This window comes from Mercenaria mercenaria, chromosome 2, assembly GCF_021730395.1.
Source record: "Mercenaria mercenaria strain notata chromosome 2, MADL_Memer_1, whole genome shotgun sequence".
NCBI classification, from domain to species: Eukaryota; Metazoa; Mollusca; class Bivalvia; order Venerida; family Veneridae; genus Mercenaria; species Mercenaria mercenaria.
This window is the reverse complement of record NC_069362.1, coordinates 72,361,305-72,373,505: the sequence shown is the minus strand read 5'-3', so window position 1 is coordinate 72,373,505 and position 12,201 is coordinate 72,361,305. Positions and strand designations below refer to the sequence as shown.

The 12,201-nt window shown below is 35.9% G+C and overlaps 1 protein-coding gene across 2 annotated transcripts in view; it reads left to right on the top strand.

The window, feature by feature from the left end:
• The window catches only part of LOC123564296 (DNA-directed RNA polymerase III subunit RPC1-like), a 105,493-nt gene that overhangs the window by 56,325 nt on the left and 36,967 nt on the right, over positions 1–12,201 (top strand). For both annotated transcript variants that reach the window (XM_045357767.2, XM_053536928.1), the window contains exons 24-31: positions 2,442–2,569; positions 3,259–3,341; positions 6,940–7,032; positions 8,260–8,355; positions 8,992–9,143; positions 9,403–9,489; positions 9,995–10,060; positions 10,934–11,050. In XM_045357767.2, coding sequence (XP_045213702.1) covers positions 2,442–2,569; positions 3,259–3,341; positions 6,940–7,032; positions 8,260–8,355; positions 8,992–9,143; positions 9,403–9,489; positions 9,995–10,060; positions 10,934–11,050 — 822 coding nt within the window. The remainder of the gene's footprint in view (positions 1–2,441; positions 2,570–3,258; positions 3,342–6,939; positions 7,033–8,259; positions 8,356–8,991; positions 9,144–9,402; positions 9,490–9,994; positions 10,061–10,933; positions 11,051–12,201) is intronic.

Below are 12,201 nucleotides of genomic sequence, written 5' to 3'. Positions count from 1 at the left end.
ATGATTGGTCATGAAGAGTAGATGACCCCTATTGATTTTGGGGTCACTCAGTCAAAGGTCAAGGTCAGAGGGGCCTGAACATTGAAAACCATTTCTGATCAATAACTAGAGAACCACTTGACCCAGAATGTTGAAACTTCATAGGATGATTTTACATGCAAAGTAGATGACCCCTATCGATTTTGGGGTCACTCCATTAAAGGTCAAGGTCACAGGGGCCTGAACATTGAAAACCATTTCCGGTCAATAACTTGAGAACCGCTTGACCCAGAATGTTGAAACTTAGTAGGATGATTTGTCATGCAGAGTAGATGACCCCTAACGATTTTGGGGTCACTCTGTGAAAGGTCAAGGTCACAGGGGCCCGAACATTGAAAACCATTTCCGGTCAGTAACTTGAGAACCACTTGACCCAGAATGATGAAACTTCGTAGGATGATTGGTCATGCAGAGTAGATGACCCCTAACGATTTTATGGTCACTCTGTTAAAGGTCAAGGCCACAGGGGCCTGAACATGGAAAACCATTTCCAATTAATAACTTGAGAACCTCTCGACCCAGAATGTTGAAACTTCATAGGATGATTGTTCATGCAGAGTAAATGACCCCTATTGTTTTTGGGGTCACTCCGTTAAAGGTCAAGGTCACAGGGGCCTGAACATTGATAACAAGTTCCGATCAATAACTTGAGAACCACTTGACCCAGAATGTTGAAACTTCATAGGATGATTTTACATGCAAAGTAGATGACCCCTATCGATTTTTGGGTCACTCCATAAAAAGGTCAAGGTCACAGGGGCCTGAACATTGAAAACCATTTCCGGTCAATAACTTGAGAACCACTTGACCCAGAATGTTGAAACTTCGTAGGATGATTTGTCATGCAGAGTAGATGACCCCTAACGATTTTGGGGTCACTGTGAAAGGTCAAGGTCACAGGGGCCCGAACATTGAAAACCATTTCCGGTCAATAACTTGAGAACCACTTGACCCAGAATGATGAAACTTCATAGGATGATTGGTCATGCAGAGTAGATGACCCCTAACGATTTTATGGTCACTCTGTTAAAGGGCAAGGCCACAGGGGCCTGAACATGGAAAATCATTTCCAATCAATAACTTGAGAACCTCTCGACCCAGAATGTTGAAACTTCATAGGATGATTGTTCATGCAGAGTAAATGACCCCTATTGTTTTTGGGGTCACTCTGTTAAAGGTCAAGGTCACAGGGGCCTGAACATTAATAACCAGTTCCGATCAATAACTTGAGAACCACTTGACCCAGAATGTTGAAACTTCATTGGATGATTGAACATGCAGAGTAGATGACCCCTATTGATTTTGTGGTCAGTCTATTAAAGGTCAAGGTCACAGTGGCCTGTTCATGTAAAATCATTTTTTGGAAATAACTTGAGAACCACTTGACCTACAATGTTGAAACTTAATAGGATGATTGGACATGCAGAGTAGATGACCCCTATTTATTTTGAGGTTACTTGATCAAAGGTCAAGGTCACAGGAGCCTGAACAGTGACTTGAGAACCACTAGGCCAAGAGTGTTGAAATTTAGCGGGATGACTGGACATGCCAAGTAGATGATCCCTATTGCAGCAAACCATCAGTGTCTCTTTGACTTTCGCTCCTGACCCCTATTGACTTCTTGCCTATAGGACTTTGCATTGGGGGAGACATGCGCTTTTTTACAAAAGCATTTTCTAGTTACTAAATGGATTTGATTCAAACTGAAAATAGTTGTTCTACATCATCACCCACATTATATGATACAAGTGCCATAACTCTAGCAGAAATGTTCCATGAATTATGCCCCTTTTAGACTTGGAATTTCTGGTTAATTCACTCTATCAGAACAGATTTGAGTCAGACTTAAAACAGTTGTTCCACATCATCACCTGCATCATATATGACAATATCCATAAAGTGTAAATGTGCATGTCATTTTTTCCTGGGATGGTCATAAGATTGGGACCACCTGTACTCCTTAATTTTCATCACTTATTTCAGTTTGTCTTGTCAGTTCAGAAGCTTCACAGATGAAATGTTATGTTTCATTTGCTTAGGTATTAATGACTTCAGTGATAGCTCTAGTTTCCTGAGATGTGCCCATTTTAACTGTACAGCTTCGTAATAGTCAAGCGCGCTTTCTCTGACAACACCTGTAAAGTATCATGATTAGTATAGATGTACATGTATTTCTGGCACAGATTTATGGATAATGTGATGTAGATGCCTTCTATGTAAATAAACTGGTCAAAATATGAAGGTGCTGGAGTTAAATAGTAGAGAACTCATGATTTTATAAAAAGCCTCATACATAGTATGGTATAGTAATGTATATTTGCTTATTGATTGCTCCTCATTTATATGCTGTTATGCTAGAATACATTCTGTTACTTTAGGTTTTATGTTGTTTTAATTTTTAGGCCTGTACTAAAGCAGAAAGCAGGCATGAACAGTCACTGGGTGGGCAAGAGTTCCTCTCGGCTATAGAGGAAAACCTGGCTCTACCTAAATACGATATTTGTAGCGAGGACTTTAAAAAAGAACTAAGGTATAATTTATGTATTTCCTCATCTGTTCATCTGTTAAAGCTTTTGTGAAAGTGAACTGTTATTTGTTTGTATGAATTGATAAGAAGTGTCACAATGTGGTAAGCCCAGCAAACAGCATTGTCTGTCAAGCTAGTATTCAATTTTTAGCTCAACTTTTCGAAGAAAATGTAGAGCTATTGCACTTGCCCCGGCGTCGGCGTCGCCGTCGGATAAAGTTTTTGATAAAGTCAAATATCTCTGTTACTATCAAAGCTATTTACTTGAAACTTAAAATAGATATTTACTATCAAAGTCTACACCAGGAGAAGCAATCCCCATAACTCCGATTGAATTTTGACAGAATTATGCCCCTTTTTAAGTTAGAATTTTTGGTTAAAGTTTTTGATAAAGTCAAATATCTCTGTTACTGTCAAAGCTATTGACTTGAAACTTAAAATACTTATTTACCATCAAAATCTATAGATTGATATGTATTGTTGTCTTGTATATTCAACGAGAGAAATTGTAACATCTCAAGAAATCAGCAACTATTGACAATAGGTTGGGTAAAGTATTGAAGTAATTTAGGAATTTTGAATTTTCTCCTCACCTGGTAGGGGGTTGGGGACCTAAACTCACAAGCCTTGGATGCCTCACAGTGCTGTGATTATTTGGATGTAGGTAAAGGTAGTTTGACTGTGTATTTCAGAGATTTCTGTGAGGATGTGGCAGGGAAGATAGGCAAGTTGAGACACAAGTTCCATGTTGATTCCAGTGGAAAGTCTGCTCCAGGTATAGTCTTGTATATATCTTTTATCAAAGGTTGCTCATTTTGATACTTTTAATAACTTTCTCAAAATATCATTGATGAACAGACTTAGTATATTTATCTATATACCAGGCCACGGTGACTGAACATTGAAGATACTAATATTTTGGTAACTGTATTGTTTGCCAAATAGTCAAACTTAGTTTTATCAATATTGTATAAATCTGTATTGAAGTTTACACAATGGTATATACACTTGGACCCCTTTATAGCGCTGTCATTGGGGTCCAAGGTTCGAGACCCGCGGATCTAGCGGGGTTAAATTTATATCACGGTTTGGCCGTATATACCATATATGCAATACCCCACCCACCCATGATGCATTAGATGTAACTTGAACGTTGCTTCATGTTGTAGAATCTATGCGTATAAACGGGACATTTTTTTACCATATATGCTACTGGAGAATATGAAAAAAAGATTGTAACGCTGTGTCAGGTTCCCCTTTTCGTCGTGATTGTAAAAGAAAGTTGAAATTTTGCATCCCAGAAATAAACATGTAAACAATCAATGCAATAGCTATAGCATAGCTGAAGGGGATTTTAAACATGTGGAATGATAAAAATATTAGAAGAGAAAAAACCCGGACAGTTTTAAAAATTGTTAAAATAGAAAATGGATAAAAATGACTTTTAGTGCATTGAATCTTCGTTAGTTCCAATGTACTGAATGGGGTGATTATGAAAAACGGCTGCATTTTGTTAGCTCACCTGTCACAAAGTGACAAGGTGAGCTTTTGTGGTCGCGCTGCGTCCGTCGTCTGTCGTCCGTCAATCCGTGCCTCCGTCAGTCCGTAAACTTTTGCTTGTGACCACTCTAGAGGTCACATTTTTAATGGGATCTTTATGAAAGTTGGTCAGAATGTTCACCTTGACGATATCTAGGTCAAGTTCGAAACTGGGTCACGTGCCACCAAAAACTAGGTCAGTAGGTCTAAAAATAGAAAAACCTTGTGACCTCTCTAGAGGCCATATTTTTCAAAAGATCTGTATGAAAGTTGGTCTGAATGTTCACCTTAATGATATCTAGGTCAACTTCGAAACTGGGTCACGTGTCGTCAAAAACAAGGTCAGTAGGTCAAATAATAGAAAATCCTTGTGACTTCTCTGGAGGTCATATTTTTCATGGGATCTGCATGAAAATTGGTCAGAGTGTTCATCTTGATGATATGTAGGTCAAGTTCGAAACTGGGTCACGTACGGTCCAAAACTAGGTCAGTAGGTCAAATAATAGAAAAACCTTGTGACCTCTGTAGAGGCCGTATTTTTCATTGGATTTGCATGAAAATTGATCAGAATGTTCATCTTGATGATATCTAGGTCAAGTTTGAAACCGGGTCAACTGCGGTCAAAAACTAGGTCAGCAGGTCAAATAATAGAAAATCATTGTGACCTCTCTAGAGGTCATATTTTTCATGGGATCTGCATGAAAACTGGTCAGAATGTTCATCTTGATGATATTTAGGTCAAGTTCGAAAATGGGTCACGTCCGATCCAAAACTAGGTCAGTAGGTCAAATAATAGAAAAACCTTGTGACCTCTGTAGAGGCCATTTTTTTCATGGGATCTGCATGAAAATTGGTCAGAATGTTCATCTTGATGATATCTAGGTCAAGTTCGAAATTGGGTCAACTGCGGTCCAAAACTAGGTCAGTAGGTCTAAAAATAGAAAATTCTTGTGACCTCCCTAGAGGCCATATTTTTCATGGGATCTTCATGAAAATTGGTCAGAATGTTTACCTTGATGATATCTAAGTCAAGTTTGAAATTGGGTCACGTGCCGTACAAAACTAGGTCATTAGGTCAAATAATAGAAAAACCTTGTGACCTCTCTGGAGGTCATATTTTTCATGGGATCTGTATGAAAATTGGTCAGAGTGTTCATCTTGATGATATGTAGGTGAAGTTCGAAACTGGGTCAAGTGCGGTCAAAAACTAGGTCAGTAAGTCAAATAATAGAAAAACCTTGTGACCTCTGTAGAGGCTATATTTTTCATGGGATCTGCATGAAATTTGGTCAGAATGTTCATCTTAATCATATCTAGGTCAGATTTGAAACTGGGTCACATGCGGTCAAAAACTAGGTCAGTAGGTCAAATAATAGAAAAACCTTGTAACCACTCTAGAGGCCATAGTTTTCATGGGATCTGTATGAAAGTTGGTTTGAATGTTCATCTTGATGATATCTAGGTCAAGTTTGAAACCGGGTCAACTGCGGTCAAAAATAGGTCACTAGGTCTCAACATAGAAAGACCTTTTGACCTCTCTAGAGGCCATATTTTTCAATGGATCTTCATGAAAATTGGTCAGAATTTTTATCTTGATGATATCTAGGTCAAGTTCAGAAGTAGGTCACATGAGCTTAAAAACTAGGTCACTATGTCAAAAAATAGAAAAAAAAGACATCATACTCAGTTCATGTGGGGGCAGGTGAGCGATTCAGGACCATCATGGTCCTCTTGTTATAAAAATGGGCATGCTTTTTTGATTTTTTAATTCACTCAAATTTCATGTCGTCCACTTAATTGGTGCAAACTTGAATGGTTTGATGGTTGACTGACCAATGTTACAAGTTTGTTATGCAAACTATCTAATTTTGACACTGTCTTGATTGCCTAATTGTCACATGCTTACATGTATTCAAGGTTTAACAACAAGTAAGCTAGCAGACAATTATTGATTTTTGTCACAGTTTTTATGGAAAAGGTGTTAAGATACACAGGTAGTTTTATCGCTGGTCATGATCAAAATAAATTGCATCCACGAGCGCCAATTAAAAAACTTATTTTTTTTGGGTTTTGGAAAAATCGGGAGCCAAGAGCGTACAGCATTATACCATATACGGCGGTATATCGAATAACATTATAAAGGGTTTCGAGTGTACTGTAATAAACAGCTTTGTGCGTACCATGTATTGTTCTACTTGTGGGAGTATGCAAGCCAAGGTCATGGTCTTTTATTTAAGGCTACTATCTGATTTCATTAAGATACAGTCAAATACCGTTACCTCGATATTCAAGGGACTGCAAAAATTTCATCGACATATCCCATGTTCGACATAATGATATTGTCTATCTTGGACTATATTGTGCATCTGTGTAGGATGTATATTTTTACTCGATCGAAATATTGTTATATTATTGAGAATTAAATGCAAAACTTGCTAACATTTAAATTGAATAAAAGATCAGATAACAAAAAAAAAAGACTACACACACACAAACTAACCTTATTATAACTTATACATCGTTGGACAACAATAGGTTGATTTTCACACCTTACAAATAACATTGATATTTTTGACAAGCTGTGATATCGACGAAACCATGTGTAAAACAGTACAGGTAAGTTGACGGGACTGAAAAATCCCATCGAACTAAACAAAGCATCGAGCTAATGATATCGAGCTAATGATAAATAATACCATTAAAATATAAAGAGAAAAGTCGGGACCGACTAAAACACCTCATGCTAACCTGAGTATCGAGGTAACATTATTGAACTGTATTTGGGCAAATAAGTTAGTAAAATTCTACATAATATATTGGTTTATGTATTTCAGTATTGTATGAGTTGGAGAGGATAACAGAGTTGCAGGTAGTGAGGTTTTTAGACTGCTGTAAAGAAAAATATGTGAGAGCATGTATAGAGCCAGGTTTGTAATCCAAACAGTTCATGCAGATCTTTTAACTTAGATTTACCCTTGTTCATATGTCCGTCTTTAATTAAGACTGTCTGTCCAAATTTGTGTTGTGCATATCTCAAAAAGTATTTGACCAAGAGTCATCAAACATGGGATTGTTAATCAGTATGTGAAGTTGAGCACCTGTGGTTTTGTTTTGGATTTCAATCCAGACCAGAATTATGGCCCTTGGCAGTCAAAAATGTGCATAAAGAGCCTAAAAGTTTTTGTCACACGTGTTTCAAAAAGTATTTGACCTGGTGGCATGTAGCATTTTATGATTGTTATATAGTATGTGAAGATGAGATTGTGTTTGGGATTTCACTAAGCAAGACCAGCATTATGACCCTTGACTTAATAAAGAATAAGTGTAGGGCCTTAAAATTTGTACCACGTGTCTCAAAAAGTATTCAACCAAGTGTTGTGAAACGTTGAAGGAAAATTATTGTACTACAGTAACCATCATACCAGAACTACACACTCTTTTTTAAGACTAGAATATACTGCATCAGCATATCTTATAAATAAATTGCTTTTAAATTAATGGTGTGTTTGTTTTAGATAAGTATTTTTATATATAAGCATTTTAGTATATTCCTTGATAAATTACTTAATACTACATGTTACCCGCCCGCTTAGCTCAGTAGGTAAGAGCGTTGGTCTACGGATCGAGGGGTCGCGAGTTCGATCCTCGGGCGGGGCGCATGTTCTCCGTGACTATTTGATAAACGACATTCTGTCTGAAATCATTAGTCCTTCACCTCTGATTCATGTGGGGAAGTTGGCAGTTACTTGCGGAGAACAGGTTTGTACTGGTACAGAATCCAGGAACACTGGTTAGGTTAACTGCCCGCCGTTACATGACTGAAATACTGTTGAAAAACGGCGTTAAACCCAAAACAAACAAACAAACAAATAATACTACATGTTGTATGTATTAAAAGTCATAGATGTTTCTCTATTAAATCTGACCTACCTATAATTATATATTACACTACTGGAAACTCAGTTGGCTTACACTACTGATGGCCAGAACAACTTTCTACGAGCCCTGAATGTTGCAGTGAATGAAGCTGGGCTGTATATTGCCAATAAACGGATTTTCCCTTATAATAACATACAGCTTGTTTTATTAGCTCAGTGATAAGTAATATGTACAGGTACAAAAATTGTTAGTTTGAACTAAAAAGAATTTTCCAGGAACGGCTGTAGGAGCTGTATGTGCTCAGAGTATAGGAGAACCTGGAACACAGATGACACTGAAAACCTTCCATTTTGCTGGTGTGGCCTCCATGAGTATCCTTAACATACATGCTATAGTTAGATACATCTTGACATTTATAGGTCAGCTGGCATGCATGAAGTAAATGTATTGCTGTAGAAAAAAAAACTTCACCCAATTGAATTTGAGGCTTCCTTGGCCAGTGTTTTCAAGTCACTGTCTACGAACCACTTCCTCTTACAGCTGTAGGTATGATCCCTGCTCAAGCAGTCCTGTGAAGGTGGCTTACAGAAGGCCCATGGTTCCACCCTGTTTCCCCGTCAGTGTTAGAAATAATGCCTGTAAGGTCACTTATTTATTTTCTCCACCATTAAAGCTGGAAAATTGCCATTTAATGTGTTAGTGTGGCTTAAAAGCAAAAACAAACAGAGGTTGTAAATTTGATCCTGCTTGGATCATAACTTCACAATGAGTGTTGATACTGAGGAAACAGAAGAAAAAGCAGTTTAAAGTAAGCCTTGAGCTTTCTTCATTTGAAATAAATTAACCAACTATGGTGTATTTACCATACATTTACGAGTAATACACATAATTTATTACTGCCATTGGTCTTGCTTTTCTTATAACAATAAACTTAATTTTGGAAGTTTTGAATGTTTTACTTTACTCTCACAGAATCAGAACATGCTTAGATCCTTAACGTATGTAAGATATCACTCAGGGTGTACCGAGGATAAAGGAGATAATGAATGCCTCTAAGAATATCAGTACACCTATCATCACTGCACAGCTTGAGGTGGACAATGATCCAGAATATGCTCGGATTGTCAAAGGTCGAATTGAAAAAACTGAACTTGGAGAGGTAACCAGAAATTCTGGCTTTATTTAATAGCTCCTACTTGCGACAAATCAAATATTATATAAAAAAAAATCTTTGAAATCATTTATTTATGAAGTGAGTTTAACTAATGGCGAAAATAGAAATTATCATATAAAATTAGAGTACATTACTTTTACCTGAAGATGTGAAAGATAATTTTCAAAAAAGCCAGTTTACAGAAGTTGTTTTGGAATATTTCTGTTGTTGGAACATTATGTAAGATATTGCTCAATGTTTTTAGGTATCCGAGTACCTAGAGGAGGTGTTTCTACCTGATGATTGTTTTATTCTAATCAAGCTTGACCTAGAACGTATCAGGTTACTCAAGGTAGGGAAACCGATATAACTTCACTTAGTCTGAATTGTATACATCATTTGGTGATACACAAATTTACATATACATGTAATGTAATGTTTACTTGTATTTTAATATTACATAATACAAATTTACCAAGAATGTTCAGTGTTTCACTTAGTCTTGTAATGTATTATGTAAATCAAATTTACTTAGAATTTTCAGTGTTTTTCTTGTAATACAATATTACATAATACAAATTGCCCATGAAATTTCAGTGTTTCATTGAAAATTGTAATACTACATTGCATAATACAAATTTACGTAGAATTTTCATTATTTTTCTTGTAATACAGTATTACATAATAAAAATTTACATAGAATTTTCAGTGTTTACTCAGGTAATTTGGTAGTTGTATTTGTTGATCCTGTTACAATCTTCTATCAGTAAAGATTGATATAAGGGTTATTATTAACAACATTTATAAAGTATTACATCAGCTTTCTGCGGAAATTGATTTACCATTGTGAATTTCAGCTTGAAGTCAATGTGGGTACAATCAAAGAATCCATTTGTGCTTCTAAACTAAAAATAAAACCTGGGGTAAGTCTATATGTAGCAATATTGTCAATTACATAGTTGCAAAAGCTGGTTTTTGTCTCGCCCACTTTTTGTGGATGCGAGACTAAGCGATCCAGATCAAATTCCGGCGCCAGCGACAGGCATTGTCAATTTGGAATAACTAAAAAACCATTGCATACATTTCTTTTAAACCTTGTAGGATGATTTAGAAACTAAATTTACACCCCCATGGTGAGTCCTAGCCCCCTAGTGACCTTGAACTTGAAGAAATTGGCATTTGTTTAGATTTTTTTTTTTTATTTCAGTTTATTAAAATGTGAAGTTGTGCACCTCCACTTACCAAAATTTTTATTTTTGCAATAGTGTTAAAAGTATACTGTGAGTATAAAACCCCCTAGCATGAGCCCAGTTGCCTTTGGGCGAGACACTTCCTGGCGGTGGCCTTGTTCTGTAGTTCTATTTAAGTTATTTGATTAACTTGGACATAAATTATGGGTAAGGATAACTTCTTTTGGCATGTGTAAGTTTGTTTTATAAATAAAAGTGTGAATTTAATTTAATATGAAATTAGTCTTCATGTGCTTTTGCTATCTTCCTTAAGTTTAATGAATACAGTAATATACTCTATGAGCTGTATTAGACGTATATTAACCAAGAACGTCTTTCAGAACTAGACTAAAACCTGGCTTAAAATATATATATATATATATACATATATATATATATATATTATATATATATATATATATATTAGAAAATATTAAAAGTTACTCCTGGACAAGTATATAATAAATATAAAAGAAAAACATCCAATGGGTTTCCTCTATCTGATGTTTTTCTTTTTATATATATATATATATATATTATATATATACTTGAATATTTTGGTTACAGAATGTACAAGTACACAGTGCAGCTGTACTCACAATACATCCGAAAGAGTCAGCAAAGAGTTCTATGTATTATACACTGCAGTTTTGGAAGAAAGAACTTTCCACAGTCAGGATAAAGGTCTGTATTTTGTAGACAAGTAATTCAGAATGGGTTGAGTCTTAAACCCTAAGTCATATAAATCCTTAAGTATTTGTGGTAAAGTTTAATTTTCTTGAAGCTAGGATATTTTATCAGTATAATGTGAATTGAGCTCAAAATGTGATGTTATATAATTATATTGTTTCACTAAAGTAGGTCTGCATGATAGAAGTGGTATTACTGGGGCATACCATCAGTTGATTGTGTGTGATCCAAATTTCTGTATCACTGGGGCATACCCTCAATAACTTGCTGTTGATGGATCACTCAGTAACTGGTGCTGCAATCCATATGTCTGTATTTCAATACTTGCTTACCTGTGCTTTGATCCATATTTCTGTATTTCTATGACATGAACTTGAAACTTGAGAATTTTCTTAAACGCCTATTTCAACACACAAAGCATCTTCAATGGCGTTGTACACTTATGCATTAAAAACAGTAAAAACAATTCATCAGTATTAACACAAAGTCTTGATTTGCTTCAATGTAATTGCTGTAGTATGAATTTTAGAACAATGAATAGTAGTCTTTGAAGAAGTGAGTTTTCAACTGCTTTTTGAAGATTTTAACTGATTCACTTTGTCTGAGATTTAATGGCAGTTCGTTCCAAAGTTTTGGCCCAACCGTACTGAAGCTTCTGTCACTGAATGTTTTTTTTCTTGTTATAAGGGAGAACGTAGCATCCTACTGATGATTCTGACGAACGTAGTGTATGTTTTGAAATTTTACTTGACAAAAGTTCTATTAGATATTGAGGAGCATTACCAACAAAGCAGTTGTACATATAAGTAAGAATCTTAATATTGATTCTTGCCTTCACAGGTAGCCAGTGCAAGTCATATAATGCCTGTTTTGAACTATCACGCATCTTATGGTTGAGAACAAGTTTGGCGCACATATTCTGAATACGTTGTAATTTACCTACTTCACAATTAGCAACACCATAAAGAATAACATTACAGTAATCCAAGTGAGAAATTACTAATGACAAAACCAATATTTCAGTAGCTTCTTTGGTTAGGTATTTACAGATACTTTTGATGTTGTGTATGACATGTCATCTGATTTTGAGGAACATTCAGTTATGTGTACTGTGATTGTTCATCTGATTGTTCATCTGTATCTCT